Here is a 17,708-nt window from a genome sequence, read left to right on the forward strand (position 1 = left end):
AGAACATTGTCAAAGTAAAAATCCCAAGAGTAATATTAATGAAATTTCTTTCTGGGGTTACGTGCTCTCATCCCCCATTCTGTCTTTCTCCAGAAATCCACACCTGTCTAGAATGTCAGGTAGCATTCCTACCAGTGCACAAAATAGGACTACTTTCTCTTGTTTTAGGGTCAAGCTTAGGTTATACTAGTCTTTTTAATTAAATCACTATACAAACATAGGACCTTTTAAAGTTTGCCTGAACTCACTGGCAATGACAAATTTAATTTGTAATAAAGCAATTAGGTGGGGGGAAATGGCATTTTAAAGCATTTATTCCCTTAACACATATTCACTACCGCCCTACGATATGCCAAGGAGAACATAATTAATTGTCACCTCTACCCATTCCAAATATATTATCCATCCTGTGCACAGTTTTTATTTGATTATGTCAATAAATAAAATCTCAAATGATGACTGCATGGAAAAAATGACACACTGCATCTGTGTGAATCTGTGGTGTGCCCACCACCCAGGACTTTCTGGCTTTGGCTCAGGAAGTACAGAAAGACATTTCAATTAAATAAAACAAATCCCAGAAAAATCCTGATATGCTCATGCAACTTCAAAAGCAAAGTTGAAGTTACTCACAACTTTCAGGATCCTTTCAGGATTCTGTAACCATTTTGTGCTATTTTAAGTTGCCATTGATTGATTTAGCTAAAGGACAAAGATGAAACAAAAATAGAGTTTATAAAAATGTGGTTCTACTCCTTGCTTGCTTTACTTCAGACACATTCTCTCCATGGTTAGAAACAAGCCATGACAGTGGTCTAGCCCCAGATTTCTATGCATGGTGAGAAATCAGGCATAACCATGGTCTAACCCTGAATGTGATCTTAATGTTTTATACCACGGACAAATCATTAACATATGGAAATAACCCTCTCAGCTGCTCCATAATTTTTTTTAGATCTATAGACTCTACTGCCTTGACTTTAAACTCCATCTTGAATTTTTTCCACTGTTCTCTCCCAATTATAAAAGGATTTTCTTTTCTTTCTTTTTCTTTTTTTTTAAGGATCTATTGGGGAGAAAAAAAAATTTCATTCCTTGTTTCCACCCTGCTGTTCTGTTGGCCTCAGTGGCTGCTCAACGTCCCCTCTCCAACCTCTAAATTAAGTGTTCATTTTCAAGTTCACTGCTGTTCTCCCCTCCCCCTGTAAAGGAAGGCTGTGGATGGTCCCCAGCCCAGTCCCTCGCTCTCTGCTGGGCTCCCCACCAAGCAGCCTCTCACCAGAGCCTGTCCTCAGATTTCTCTTTTTAATAAAGTTTATGGTGGGCTTATACCTCTAAATCATTTTTACTCATCAGGGCCGCTCACCTTCCCTCTGTAACAACCGACACTCACTCCCCTCCTGTTGCCTGGCACTGATTTTTTGCCCCTGTAACCTCTCTCAGTAGGACAGAGTGTGTTTTCTCTGGCTGGAGATAATATATTCCCATATCACTCTCACAAACCACAGAATGAGCTCCGCAAGGAAACTGCCCTTCCACTTCCCGTCATTGCTAACAAAGCAGTTTACAGAAATAAAACCAATGAGAACCACAGGTTAATGAGATAGTTAACATACACACACACACACACACACACACACACACGAAAAGAATTCTTTACATAAAGACTTTTTTTTACAGAACTGCCTGTAGGGTGTTCAGCCATGGTTCCCAAAGGCTGACCCAGTGACCAGTCAGGCTTAAGATTCACCCAGGAGGGTGTTAAACATAAATATCCATAGGCCCCACCCCCAGAGTTTCGGATTCAGGGGGTCTGAGGTTTGGGAGCCTCAGAGAGAGACAGAATGTAAATCAATCTCAGCAGCTTGAGTAAAAGCCCCATAAGCACATATATAACAACACATGGCTGCCAAATTTTCAAGCCATGTGAGACCTTAGAATTCACACAGTGATTAATATGTTTGAGGAGAAGTATGATAAGACTTCTCAGTGCAAGTTAAGTCCTGACGTGAGGAAGATGAAAGCTGAGGTGTGTATCGGCCTGTCCACTCACCGGCAGCCTGTACCTGTGCCTGTGCAATAAACTGTGAGGACGCCACCTCACCCCTACTTCTCCCTGCCTTCCCCAGCACCCCCAAAAGATGTGCCGCACATCTCTTTGACAGGACATGTTTGCAAAGATCAGTCTTTATAGGATGGCCAATTCAGTTCATTTGCAACTGATTTATGTCCCATTCAAAAATGAAACAAAACAAAAACGATGAAAAATGACTCTGGGCAAAATAGTGAACATCTCAGTAATTCTGTCTTCCTGAAGCACAATGAGCCATTTCCCTTCCTGGGAATAAAAGTGTGAAGGGGATGTAAGCTAAAACCCCCGTGGAGTGTAACTTCGATAAATCTGTGGGGTTTTGAATATCACTCTTTCCACACCAGGACAGACCATCAAATGCACATGTAGTAAAATTCCCTCCTACCTAGGGTCTTGCTTATTTGCAACTGTCAACCTATTTTAAGCAAGAGTATTTTTCTTACTAAGGAACCACCGGACCATCTCCCTTTCCCCATAAAGAAGTCCTTTCCCCATTGCCCTCTAGGCTTGTGCTGTCTAATCCTATAACCACTAACCATGTATGGCTATTGAGCATTTGAAATGTGACTGTCAATAAGTAGATGTATTCTAAGTGTAAAACAGATATCAGATTTCAAGGACTGAGTATAAAAAAAAGAACGCAAAACATTTCAATCATTTTTCCAGAGACTAACATGATTGCTATGATAATGTTTTAGATATATGAGGTCAATTAAAATATAGTTGCTATGCTAAGTCACTTCAGTCGCATCTGACTCTGTGCGACCCCATAGATGGCAGCCCACCAGGCTCCCCCGTCCCTGGGATTCTCCAGGCAAGAACACCGGAGTGGGTTGCCATTTCCTTCTCCAATGCAGGAAAGTGAAAAGAGAAAGTGAAGTCGCTCAGTCATGTCTGACTCTTAGCGACCCCATGGACTGCAGTCTACCAGGCTCCTCCGTCCATGGGATTTTCCAGGCAAGATTACTGGAGTGGGGTGCCATTGCCTTCTCCAGATGAGATATAGTTAGGTGAGATATACTGTTAAAATTAATTTTATAAAATGTTTTACTTTAAAAAATATAGCTTTTAGAATGTATTTTATTTCAAGTAGCCAGCGCTGTCCTAGGTGAAGTCCAAGAAATTACTTGTCATCTCAAAGCTTGTCACCCGTCCTCCAGCGGCGCCTTCAGTGCTGTGTGCGGGCTCACTCCACCCACCTCTCATCGTGACATGCCTCCTGGAAACCCTCTCATCTCCTTGTTATCCGGTCCCATCTCCAAACCTCCACTACAAGCTTGAAACGTTTTGCCCACCACCATTATCAAGTAATCTCTCCCTTTTTATTTCAACAGATCCTTATTTGCCATATCTCTTTCATGAAATCATCAGTTTTTCAATGAAGAAAACAGTTGCATATTATTCACTTCTAGACATTCCAGTTTGGCCACAGAACTCATAGGGCTCTCGTTTCTGATTGTTTCCCAACACTCATTCATTTGTTTGTTCAGCAGCATTCAGTGGGCCCCTCCTGGAGGCCAGGCACTGTGCATCTCTCGGGGGTTACCTAAAGATGTCAGTGCACAGACCCAAGGTGATGTGTAGAGTAACGTCAACAGGAACTCACAGATAAAACTGATGCTCTCCTGTCCTCAGACCCAGGAGGACTCTCCACTTGCAAACACCCTTCTGAGGAAGGATTTAAATGCAGTGCTCACGTAACACAAGTCTTCCAACTTGGAAACCTGAAACCTCCTGACTCCCTATTAAACATTTCCCCTCTCTCACATTTTGTATTCTCCATAGTGTTTCCCTGACTACCTTATAAACTCCATTTGTCTTTGCAGTTCCCATTTCCTCTGCTGACACAGTATTAAACACCATGATTTCCTATAAATAAATATACATATATGCATGTGTGTGTGCTAAGTCGCTTTAGTTGTGTCTGACTCTTTGCGACCCTATGGACTGTAGTCTGCCAGGCTTCTCTGTCCATGGGATTCTCCAGGCAAGAATACTGGAGTGGGTTGCCGTGTCCTCCTCCAGGGGAACTTTCCAACCCAGGGATTGAACCCACATCTCTTACGTCTCCTGCACCACTAGCGCCACCTGGGAAGCCCCATATATATAAATATGTATGTTATATATAAGACTATGCATATGTATAGTCATTTATTGCCTACAGTAAGGTAGGTACTATTACTGTTTCTATGTGAAGATATGAAAAACTGAGCCCAGGGAAGTAACTGATGTTACATGGATAATAAAGAAGCAGAATTTAAACCCAGGCAGCCTAACTCTAGAGCCAGAGTTCTTAAATACTAGGTAATCCTGTATCGGAGAGAATACAAACAAGCACCAAGGAACATGTAAGCTTGAAGCTGGTGAGGCCAGCTGGTGCCAAGTGAGAAAAGCCACACCAAAAATGAAGCCCATGTAGGGAAAGGAAAGCTCAAGGAAAAGAGGGAGAGACAGAGACTGAGAAACAACATGAGAAATGTATGAGATATTACTGATTATTTTATTTTTACTTATTTTATTTTATTTATATAAATCTTGAGGATAAGAAGCCAGAAACTAAACTACCTTTAGTCTTCCTAGTTATACAAGTAAATAAAGTCTTTCCTCATTTGTAGCTACAGGTTCTTAACTGGGAGTCCAACAACAATTGTACACAAAGTTCTTTGTATAAAAACAGAACTATGAAACAATGTACATGCATGTCTCTGGGGAGAATCTCAAAGGAGACCTTGATTCTACTTAACTGCTGTGCTTACAGTATCTTAGCCAAATCTCCTCTGCCAGATCAGGTGGGGACACTTAGAATAAGGTTGTTTTCATGTGATAGCCTATGCTCACATTAGGTCTATCCCTAGAGCTACACTTATATGGAGGAAAATGAATGATTTCTCATAAAGCCAAGTGCTACAGTGCCTAAAATCTTTCCATAAAGGATTTATTACTTACAATTTCTAATCATCTTTCAAAATGCAAAGCGTGTTTCTGTTAAACATAACAGAATTGAAAATGCATGCTTGCAACCTAAGGGTCCATCAGTGGATGACTGGACAGTGGATGGAGAAAATGTGATACATCATATATATATACAACGGAATGCTGCTGCTGCTGCTGCTCTAAGTCACTTCAGTCGTGTCTGACTCTGTGCGACCCCATAGACAGCAGCCCACCAGGCTCCCCCATCCCTGGGATTCTCCAGGCAAGAACACTGGAGTGGGTTGCCATTTCCTTCTCCAGTGCATGAAAGTGAAAAGTGAAAGTGAAGTTCGCTCAGTCGTGTCCGACCCTCAGTGACCCCATGGACTGCAACCTTCCAGGCTCCTCCGTCCATGGGACAATGGAATGCTACACAGCCATAAAAAAAGGAAACTGCCACTTGCAACAACACGAATGGAATTTGAGAACATTAGGCTAGGTGAAACAAATCAGGCAGGATGGACAAATGCTATATGATCTCGCTTATATGTGGAACCTAAAAAATAAAAAATCAAACTCATAGATGCTGAGTACAACATTGGTAGTTGCCAGAGGCTAGGGGTGGGGGTTGAGGAAAATGGATGAAGATAGTCACAAGGTATAAACTTCCATTATAAAATAAGTCCTGTGGATGTAATGTATGGTTAGTAACAGAAGCAGAAGATATTAAGAAGAGGAGGCAAGAATACACAGAAGAACTGTACAAAAAAGAGCTTCACGACCCAGATAATCATGATGGTGTGATCACTCACCTGGAGCCAGACATCCTGGAACGTGAAGTTAAGTGGGCCTTAGAAAGCATCACTATGAACAAAGCTAGTGGAGGTGATGGAATTCCAGTTGAGCTATTTCAAATCCTGAAAGATGATGCTATGAAAGTGCTGCACTCAATATGCCAGCAAATTTGGAAAAGTCAGCAGTGCCCACAGGACTGGAAAAGGTCAGTTTTCATTCCACTCCCAAAGAAAGGCAATGCCAAAGAATGCTCAAACTACTGCACAATTGCACTCATCTCACAGGCTAGTAAAGTAATGCTCAAAATTCTCCGAGCCAGGCTTCAACAATATGTGAACCATGAACTTCCTGATGTTCAAGCTGGTTTCAGAAAAGGCAGAGGAACCAGAGATCAAATTGCCAACATCCACTGGATCATGGAAAAAGCAAGAGAGGTCCAGAAAAACATCTATCTGCTTTATTGACTATGCCAAAGCGTTTGACTGTGTGGATCACAATAAACTGTGGGAAATTCTGAAAGAGATGGGAATACCAGACCACCTGACCTGCCTCTTGAGAAACCTATATGCAGGTCAGGAAGCAACAGTTCGAACTGGACATGGAACAACAGACAGGTTCCAAATAGGAAAAGGAGTACGTCAAGGCTGTATATTGTCACCCTGCTTATTTAACTTCTATGCAGAGTACATCATGAGAAAGGCTGGGCTGAAAAAGCACAAGCTGGAATCAAGATTGCCAGGAGAAATATCAATAACCTCAGATATGCAGATGACACTACCCTTATGGCAGAAAGTGAAGAGGAACTCAAAAGCCTCTTGATGAAAGTGAAAGTGGAGAGTGAAAAAGTTGGCTTAAAGCTCAACATTCAGAAAATGAAGATCATGGCATCCGGTCCCATCACTTCATGGGAAATAGATGGGGAAACAGTGGAAACACTGTCAGACTTCAGGTTTTTGGGCTCCAAAATCACTGCAGATGGTGACTGCAGCCATGAAATTAAAAGACGCGTACTCCTTGGAAGGAAAGTTAGGACCAACCTAGATAGCATATTCAAAAGCAGAGATACTACTTTGTGAACAAAGGTCCGTCTAGTCAAGGCTATGGTTTTTCCAGTGGTCATGTATGGATGTGAGAGTTGAACTGTGAAGAAAGCTGAGCGCCAAAGAATTGATGCTTTTGAACTGTGGTGTTGGAGAAGATTCTTGAGAGTCCCTTGGACTGCAAGGAGATCCAACCAGTCCATTCTAAAGGAGATCAGTCTTGGGTGTTCATTGGAAGGACTGATCCTGAAGCTGAAACTCCAGTACTTTGGCCACCTCATGTGAAGAGTTGACTCATTGGAAAAGACCCTGATGCTGGGAGGGATTGGGGACAGGAGGAGAAGGGGACAACAGAGGATGAGATGGCTGGATGGCCTCACCGACTCAATGGACATGAGTTTGAGTGAACTCTGGGAGTTGGTGATGGACAGGGAGGCCTGGCGTGCTGCAATTCATGGGGTTGCAAAGATCGGACACGACTGAGTGACTGAACTGAACTGGACACTATATTGTACATTTGAAAGATGCTAAGAGAGTAGATCTCAAAAGTTCTCATCACAATAAAAAGAAAATTGTGACTGTGTGTGGTAATGGATGTTAACTAGACTTATTGTGATTATTTTGCAAAATATACAAACATTGAATCATTATGTACACCTGAAACTAATATGTCAATTACATCTCAATTTAAAAGAAGAAAATGCATGTTTATGTCAGCTCTTTCTCCAAATCCCACTAAAATGACAGTGTGTCAGTTCTGAATGTTTGTCTGCAGACCATTTCTCACTCTTCCCTTGTCCTCTGCTCTATTATTCAGAGGGACCACCTTCTGCTGAGCTGGGCCTCCCAGGCTTCCATGGGTTTAGCATCTAGGAGCACTGATAGGAGACAGTAGAGAGAAGAGAGAAGCCAGAAGACCTTCCCTCTCCCTGTCTGCCTCAGACAGGGAATCTGGCAGTGGTTGAGGCTCCTCTGAGACCAGCTACCACTAGACGGATATACTCCGGTTCTCCAGCTATCGCCAGGTAGTCCTGACCCTTGGGCTTAGGTCACACTACCACCTCCCCCGTCCCTCCAGCCAGGGGTAACAGAATCAGTAATTTACAGAGTGAAAAAAAAAATGAAAAAAATTCCTGTGAAGAAAGAACTTGGAAATACATTTTTAGAATCTGTCATCTTTCATTCAACAAAGAAAAGGATTAGGTACAAACAGAACCCAAAAAGAAAGAACTAGACTTATTGATTTTGCCACATCCCAGACGGTAAAGCGTCTGCCTACTATGCAGGAGACCTGGATTCGATCCCTGGGTCAGGAAGATCCCCTGGAGAAGGAAATGGCAACCCAGTCCAGTACCCTTGCCTGAAAAATCCCATGGACGGAGGAGTCTGTTAGGCTACAGTCTATGGGGTCGCAAAGAGTCAGACACGACTCAGCGACTTCACTCACAACACTTGGGATATTGGGGAAAATGAGGCCTTTCCATGCTCAGATTAATTCACTGTACCATTCTTCAAGCAATAATATCCTATGAGAGGCAAAAACAGCCCACAAAAAACTGAAGCCGTGAGGTTTGGCCTGGTGTAACCCATGCCCACTTTGACAATGCTTGCAACAACTTAGAACCCAATGCCCTTGACTCTCATCAAGGAAAGTAACCTGGTAAAATCACTAATGCTCTGTGGTTTCACGTTTTATCCTTTATAGTTTACAGTCTGTCTTATTCAGAAGCATAGTCATCTCCTGTGCAATATAACAGTGATGATTTCAGCAATAACTTAGTCTGTCCTGTGCCCTCCCTGTCACTTGTGTGTTAGTGCCCCCCGGACACATGGTTCCAATCTTGTGTATTCCACTTTGATTCAGTCAACTGCAAGAGTTTGGGGCTTTCAGTTTATTTCATGATTGTGAGTCTGTATTCAGTATAGTTTTTATTGTCATGTAGGTCAAATACCATCCACTATCCCACTGACTTCTCTTTCACGGTCCCTGGAAGTTAGGTAAGAGCACTTGACAAATTTAAATCAGTGAATTCCCTTTCCATAAAAATATCTATATAAAAAGAAGACAAAGTTCTAATGAATTGGTACATTTCAATAAATACCCTAGTCAAATCCAGTTCCATGAAATGACATTTTTTAATTCACTGTGATGAGATTCCTATTAACTCGTCAAATTGTGAGCTCTTTGAGGGCAGAGCTAACCTAGAACCCACATGCACCAGATGCTCAATATACTTTGCTAAATGAATGAATGAAGGCTTGCAGGAATGAATGAGTAACCATAATGTCAATATCATGTCTCATTTAAATCATTCTTACTTCTCCTTGCTCATTTGAACACAATGCTAATTTAGGAAATTAGCATTAAATGAAAAAGACTATATATTCCTCAGAGAGTTTAATAACAATACTCTGGCTTTTCAAAGAAGGTTAATATAAAAATTAGGAAGGAAAGGACGAGTTTTGCTTCAGTTTCTGAACTCTATATAAAAGATGGTCCAGGGAGTGCACACACCTTATTGTTTAGTTGCTCAGTCGTGTCTGATTCTTTGTGACTCCATGGACTGTAGCCACCCACGCCCCCTCAAGCTCTTCTGTCCATGGGATTTCCCAGGCAAAAATATCAGAGAGGGTTGCCACTTCCTTCTCCAGTGGATCTTTCTGACCCAGGGATTGAACCTATGTCTCCTGCATTGGCAGGTGGATTCTTCACCACTGAGTCAACAGGGAGCCTACACATACCTTACATTTGACTATTAGTTGGATTTCCTTCTTTCTGTGTTTGGGTTTGGTAACTTGAGGTTGTTATAGACTGAATGTTTGTGGCTCCCCCGGAATTCACATATTGAGGCCCTAACCCTCAGTATGATTGTATTTGGAGGTGAGGTCTTTGGTGGGGGTGGGGAGGAAATAGGTTTAGATGAAGTCATGGGGGATCCCATGATGATGAAATTTGTGTTCTTATAAGAAGAAAGACATGGGTGTTTCCTCTCTCCATCACCAAGAAAGGATACAGCAAGAATGTGAGTGTCTACAAATCAGGAAGAGGGTTCTCACCAAGAATCAAATTGGCATCTTGATCTTGAGCTTTCCACCCTCCAAAACAGCCTCCAGTCTATGTAATTTTGTTATAGGTGCAAAAGCTGACTATGAAAGAGGCCACATTCTCATCTTCTCTATCAGAAATGTAATATTATTTGCATGTCACAGACACCTTCCCTTGCTTTCAGCCACCAGCCTAGATTCGGTTGCCTCTTCAGGTAAATTAAGCAACATGTCCATTCAATGACCAGCCTCACTCATCAAGTATTCCCTAACTGTGGTCGTAAGGGTTTGCTTGACCATCACTGTTGGATGGTACTTCTGCTATTAAGCTCCATCCTAGGCATGTTGTTGGAATTGACACAATGCAAATAAATGGAAACTTTCACTACAGTTGCAGAGCTTTTAATTTGAAAAAATAGAGTTCAGTAATTTAGTCACAGATTTAATTTTTTCTAAAAAAATGCTCCAAATCATATTAAAACCCACAAGTTTTGTTTTCTCTTGGTAAACAGACTTAATACATTGCCCTGATTTGTATCTCCCTTTAAGAGCAAATGCATTTTCCAGGAAATATGGCACTCTGCACTGGCAAACAGATGTAGGAATAAATTCTTTAAGCACCATTAAAGAAGTTTACTTGAAATTTTGGAGTTTCACACCAAAATGCTAACTATTAAATAGCAATCTGCTATATGCAATGCCAAGTGGAAGTCTGCTGTCATAATTTACTAGACAGAGTTACGTTTTTACATCATTTTGATAAATTTCCTTTGCTCACCAGTTAAGTCACAAATCATTCCTTATGGTTGTCATGTGACGGCAGTAAAATATTATATACCTTCAGATGACCTCTATCGAGAAATGCTTTTCACTGCTCACATTTTATCTGTCAAATAGTATTTTCTTTAAGAAGTAAATATAAATGCCATTATTGGGAGAAGCTACCGGCCTAGGACAAGTTCTAGCATTTAGTGTTCTGACAGATCTTAATTTGGATATCAGCCAAAGTCAATAAAACTTGTTCATGCAGAACCTTACCTGGTTTTCACCACATCGAGAGGGTGCATCAGGCAAATTTCTACAAGACCTGAAAGATGATAAAGAAAAGTCCAATAAACACTTATGCAAAGACTGGCTCCTATTTTCTTGAACGTATTGGTTTCTCAAGTATGAAGATTCAAATAAAACACTTGGACCTTTGGACATGACAGGTAACAGAGGCTAATAGCAAAAGGCTAAAGTACAACAAAATTTTATTTCAATGGAAGTAAGATATGTGACTACGTTTTTTAAAAAATGGAGTATAATTGCTTTACAATGTTGTCTTAGTTTCTACTGTACAACAGTGTTCCTTTATGTACAACAGGATTATGTATGCATATATCCCTTCCCCTTGAGCCTCCCTCCAGGTCATCACAGAGCATTGAGCTACATTTTTATAAGTGCTCTGGCACAAGCAGGGATTTTAAATAGAGGAGTGATACTAACTTCTTACTATGTTCTCCTATCAATCTGATCATCTGTCCAGTAACCCTTCCACTGCTCCCAATTACATTTATTAACATGCCAACACATGAGTGGTGATGCTCCAATCCTCTCCCCTTGGTAAATACACCATCTCTCTCATCACAGCATGGAAGTTCTGGAGTCCCAAGCACCTCTAAGTCTGAAAAGCCAATGCCCAACTAGAAGAAGAGCACAAACACTATCATGCAAGGATTAACTGTGATTGGTGAAAGAACAGTTTCTTCAGTGTTCAATTCCCTGAGCTTTTCCTTCTCTCTGGAATGTTGTCCTCCTGTCAGGATACACACACATATACTTCTGAGAATCCTACTTACCCCAGATCTCAATTTGGACAATTATTTCCCCAGAAATCCTAAGGCAGAGACTGTTAGTTGTCCCCTAGCATTCACCCTCTTTTTCTTCCTGGTTGCCCAGAATAAATACATCATTTCCCAGCCTCCCTTGCTGCTAGATCACCACATGACCAAGTTCTGGCCAATGGGAATGTAAGTGAAAGTGGTTTGAGCAATTTCTAGGAAGTCTTTTAAAATTACAGAGACTGCTCCTCCCCTCTCTTTTCCTACTTCCTTCTGGTGGAATGTGGATTTGGGGCAGGAGAAGTCACCTTGCACAATGAGGTGATCTGGGGCCTAGAGATCACACACAGCACAGCAACAAGACAGAAGTAGGTCTGACATCATGGAGTTCTGGTCTACCTCAAGACATTCATGTTAAAATTTTTCTATTTCTTTTAAACTATTGCTATTTGGGTTTTGTGCCACTTGTCCTTGAACCTAATTCTAATATATACAGGTGCCCTTTGATGCACTCCTGCAGTACCCTGGACTTGTGTTATTACATGGCACTGCAACTGTTTGCTTGTCAAAAAGCTCCATAAGGACAGAGATTCCATCTGCCTTATTTACTTTACACCCCCATCACTGTTCCATTGAACCCAGGCCCTCTGCATTGGGAGTGTGGAGTCTGAGCCACCAGACCACCAGGGCAGTCCCAAATATTTATAATTTTTAAGTAAAATTTTAATTCAGTTGTGGCTTAGATGTGCTTTATAACTGAGATTATTTGTAGGATACAAGGCTGATGTCATGAGGTAAAGACCACTTAAAAATGTTAAAGATATACATGTGTGTGAATATGTATGTGTGTGTGTATGTGTATATGTATGAATTTTGCAAATTCCCCTACATAAAGTCGGGGCTTCCCTGGTAGCTCAGCTGGTAAAGAGTCCACCTGCAACACAGGAGACCTGGGTTCGATCTCTGGGTTGGGAAGATCCCCTGGAGAAGGTAAAGACTACCCACTCCAGTATTCTGGCCTGGAGAAGTCCATGAACTGTATAGTCCAACGGGTCATAAAGAGTCAGACATGACTGAGCAACTTTCACTTCACTCACTTCACATATATGTGTGTGTGTGTGTGTGTGTGTGTGTGTGTATTTCACCTGGAAGCATTTTTTAGAATTCTCACCTACTTGGCCAGTAACCACTGGTGGATGACTCAATAGTATTCTTAGAGCTGGGAACAGAAAATCACATTAAAGAAAGGCATCACTTCACAGAAAAGATGTTTTTTTTTAGTGGTTTTTTTTTTTTTTTTTGAGATTATAATGCTTACAACAGAAAGTAGAAAATCCACTTTTAAAAACCATTCCTTTGTAACCTAAGCCACAGAAAAGAGACAATGGAAAGGGCAAGACCACATTGATGGACTGATTATGGGACATAGCACCCCTGCTAACTCCTAACAGAATCCTCACGTATAGAAAGCTAGAATGCTGTGGTCCTGTTGTCATTCCTGTGCCTTCCTTCCTCGTCCACCTCTGCCTTCAGCCATGAGCAATGCTGCAATGGGCTTTGGTAGCCTTTTTAGCAATAGGATAGGGGATCTCGGAAGACAAACTAGGTGCCCAAAGGTGGACCTGAATGTAGGTTATTAAAAGATAATGTCAAGTGATCCTTCAGTTCAGGTCTTAATTTTGATTTTAACTACACACAATGTTATTATATATTAATCTGTTCTAAGATACATTGTTTGAGAACAGAGTCTTCTAAATTTAACTCCACCTTCTTATCATTGAGTCAAATCACATTTCCTTTCTCTACAATCCCATGACATATACCAATTCTATTACATTTTACATTATTAATATTATATTATATTACAACTCTACTACATATATCAAGAATAACATTTATTGTATCATGTTATGGCCATTAACATGTCTAGTCAAGGCTATGGTTTTTCCAGTGGTCATGTATGGATGTGAGAGTTGGACTATAAAGAAAGCTGAGCACTGAAGAATTGATGCTTTTGAACTGTGGTGTTGGAGAAGACTCTTGAGAGTCCCTTGGACTGAAAGGAGATCCAACCAGTCCATCATAAAGGAGATCAGTCCTGGGTGTTCATTGGAAGGGCTGATGTTGAAGCTGAAACTCCAATACTTTGGCCACCTGATGCGAAGAGCTGACTCATTGGAAAAGACCCTGATGCTGGAAAAGATTGAGGGCAGGACGAGACGGGGATGACAGAGGATGAGATGACTGGATGGCATCACTGACTCAATGGACATGAGTATGGGTAAACTCCGGGAGTTGGTGATGGACAGGGAGGCCTGGCATGCTGTGGTTCATGGGGTCACAAAGAGTTGGACACGACTGAGTGACTGAACTGAACTGAACTGATAGCCACTAACATACAGAAATACAGAACTGACTCTCCACACTGCTCCCCACATCCCCATATTGGCCATTGCAATATTCATCTCCAGACACTACAGTCTATATGAATAGCATCTCCTGCATTTATGAAAATGTACAGTCAAATACAAACCATGAGTTTTTTGAGAAGAGGGTGTATTTAACTTTACAAGCCCACTGAGTAAATCATGCCAAATACATGAAATTCACTCTTAAGTTCTCTATCTACACTCACTCCCTTGGTGATCTCATTCTAATTCATGGTTTTAATTATCATCTATATGCTAACAACTTGCCCAATACATGTCCAGTACAGGCTTCTCTTTCAAAGTCTAGACTTAAGTATCTGATTGTCTATCTAATGTCTCTGCTTAGATATCTAACAACTTTCTCAAAATTCACATGAGTAAAACTGAACAACTTCCCCAACACCCCTATTCAATAAAACAAAATAAAATAAACAAAACAAAAACCAACCTGTTCAACCTTAGAATCACTGTGGACTCCTCTGTCTCTCAAAATTCTCTTCTAATCCATTGGCTCTACTTCAAAATACAAACAGACTTCTACCATCTCTCACTTCCTCTACTGCCTGTACTCTTGACCCTCTTCTAGTTAAGTTATGGTCATCATTTCTCAGCTGATTAACTGCAGCACCTCATTAACAGGTTTCCCTTCATCTACCTTTGACCCCTTCCATCTGTTCTCACCCAACAGACTGAGTGATACTTTTTAACATGTAAGTCATTTCACGTCATCCCTCTGGTCAGCAACGACCCCCATCTCACTCACAGAAAGGCCATGCATAATCCAGGCCTGCACTACTTCCCTCAGCAACTCTCCTACTATTCTCCCCTCACTAATTCTACTCTGGCCACAGTGGTCTCTGCTGTTTCCCAAACATGCCAAGACTGTCTCAGCTTTCAGCCTTTGTGCTAGCCATTCCCTCTGCCTGGAATACTCCTCCCTCAGATTCTACGTGGCCAACTTCCTTTACGTGGTCACTGAGTAATCTGACCACTCTAATACAGAGGTCTGCTCTTTCCTATCCCAGAATCAAAAAACAAACAAACAAAAAAACACGTCTTGCTGCTCTGTTTTTTCCTCTTGCCAAAGTACTTATCAACTTCGAACATAATACATTATTTACTTCCTTTTTTATATTTATTGTTTCCTGTCTTTTCCAGTAGAATATAAGATTCACCAGGGCAGAGATCTTTGTCTGCATTGTCCACCAATATGCACTAAGTACCTAAAATATACCTGAAACCTAGTAGTTGCTTGATAAAGATTTGTTGAAAAAAGAAACGGATTATATAAAATAATAAACCGCCACAATGATGGGTCTCCTTTACAACAATATGTAGACGATGAAGTTTTAAGAATTCAGCGTACATAAAGAGAACTTCATCCAGTTATTCAAGAAATCCATGATAATGTATAATATAGGAAGTTAGTCTACTGAAACACTCTGAGTTTGTATGTATCCTCTAAGTAGAATGGATTATTCCAAAGATAATTTTGTTAAGTAACTTTTTATGAATCAGAAAACATCTCAACATCTTCATGAAGATGAAAAGGGATAGTAATGCAGAGAGAGAGCTGAAGCATTCAAGCATCCCAAGATGTCAGTTACAAGTAAGACCTATGTTTTCCTTTCACCAAAGCCAAAAATTTTGCATTGTACTATAGCCCAAGCATTTTAAAATAAAACTTGTCTTCTATTTTGTCCTCTGAAATCATAGTACCCTAACCATTACCCTGATTTTGTGTGACATCTTTAACTCTTTAAAATATAAAGGAATTTAAAAAAATTTTTAAAGAAAACCACGAGGAATAAATGGTCTCAAACTGTGCAAATCTGAAATTCAAAAATAGAACAGTTACAGACAGAACTAATATTTTTTCATCTATTCTACTAGTCAAGCAAATCATTACAACATCCTATTTGATAGCCTGCCCAGAAAATGTGGTAGCCCTACTGAATTATAAGCAATGTGAGACTCATAAAGGGAAATCAAATAAATACTTTCCCCTAATAACAGTTAAAGCATACTACCTTTGTGGCATAGTAAATTAATATTATGCACACTGAATTGGCTAAATAGGCAGTGTAATTTCGCAGGTTTGAAAGATGTTGTTAAAAGTTAAGCTTTTGGGCAAGCCACAGACTTCCTTGAAAATTCTGAGCAAATATTATCATGGAAGTTTACTATTAGTTTGTATTTTTCTAAAGAAACTAACTCCAAGCAATGGTCATTAGCACAAAACTAAAGGGAGTGCAGTAACTTCCTTGGCATAAACTTCTTGCTCTCATAAAGTTTATTATTTCATCGACTTCAGAATATAGGAAAATATATTTCAGAGTTATAAACATATACATACATTATGCATGAAATCATGATAGATAGAGAATGTACAAGGAAGGAAGAAAAGTTGATGCAGAGCTTAAAAACAAGTGGGTTTTTAAAAAGCACACTTTGAATGAAAGGACAGAAAAGCTGAGAATTATTAAACTAATGAAAATCTCACTTGTAAGCAAAGTTTTTACTAAACTCAATTTCAGCTCAATGTAATATATTTTAAAATTATTGTTTGCTTTTTTAATTCAATGGAAGCTATCCTTTTATTTTCCTTTACTTGCTATTAAACTTTATATTAGACCCCAAGTAAGCTCCAAGTGCACTTAGGTAAGTGGTTCAATTTTCAGATATATTGTTGGTCTTTTATGGAAAGTTAACTGCTATATACGGGCCTTAATACAATGAGTAATGCAATGAGAAACACCAGGGGAAAAGCAAGCTGTGGATTAGGCTGGCAGATGGTAAAATACCCCAGTTCAGTTCAGTTAAGTCGCTCAGTCTTCTCCAACTCTGTGGCCCCATGGACTGCAGCACGCCAGGCCTCCCTGTCCATTACCAACTTCCAGGGCTTACTCAACTCATGGCCATCAAGTCAGTGATGCCATCCAACCATCTCATCCTCTGTTGTCTTCTCCTCCCACCTTCAATTTTTCCCAGCATCAGGGTCTTTTCTAGTGAGTCAGTTCCTTGCATCAGGTGGCCAAAGTATTGGAATTTCAGCTTCAGCATCAGTCCTTCCAATATTCAGGACTGATTTCCTTTAGGATGGACGGGTTAGATTTCCTTGCAGTCCAAGGGACTCTCAAGAGTCTTCTCCAACACCACAGTTCAAAAGCATCAATTCTTCAGTGCTCAGCTTTCTTTATGGTCCAACTCTTACGTCTATACATGACTACTGGAAAAAACATAGCTTTGACTAGATGGACCTTTGTCGGCAAAGTAATGTCTCTGCTTTTTAATATGCTGTCTAGGTTGGTCATAGCTTTTCTTCCAAGGAGCGAGCATCTTTTAATGGCTGCAGTCACCATCTGCAGTGATTTTGGAGCCCCCAAAAATAAAGTCTGCCACTGTTTCCACTAATTCCCATCTATTTGCCATGAAGTGATTGAACGGATGCCATGATTTTAGTTTCCTGAATGTTGAGTTTTAAGCCAATTTTTTCACTCTCTTTCACTTTCATCAAGAGGCTCTTTAGTTCTTTTTTGCTTTCTGCCATAAGGGTGGTGCCATCTGCATA

At 40.5% G+C, this 17,708-nt stretch overlaps 1 protein-coding gene across 6 annotated transcripts in view; it reads right to left on the reverse strand.

Annotated features, from left to right (window-relative positions):
- SLC25A21 (solute carrier family 25 member 21) overlaps window positions 1–17,708 on the reverse strand; it is a 553,178-nt gene that overhangs the window by 201,898 nt on the left and 333,572 nt on the right. For all 6 annotated transcript variants that reach the window (XM_061394952.1, XM_061394951.1, XM_061394950.1 and 3 more), the window contains one exon: window positions 10,924–10,972. In XM_061394952.1, coding sequence (XP_061250936.1) covers window positions 10,924–10,952 — 29 coding nt within the window. In that variant the 5' untranslated portion in view covers window positions 10,953–10,972. The remainder of the gene's footprint in view (window positions 1–10,923; window positions 10,973–17,708) is intronic.

This window comes from Bos javanicus, chromosome 21 (assembly GCF_032452875.1).
Source record: "Bos javanicus breed banteng chromosome 21, ARS-OSU_banteng_1.0, whole genome shotgun sequence".
Taxonomy (NCBI): Eukaryota; Metazoa; Chordata; class Mammalia; order Artiodactyla; family Bovidae; genus Bos; species Bos javanicus.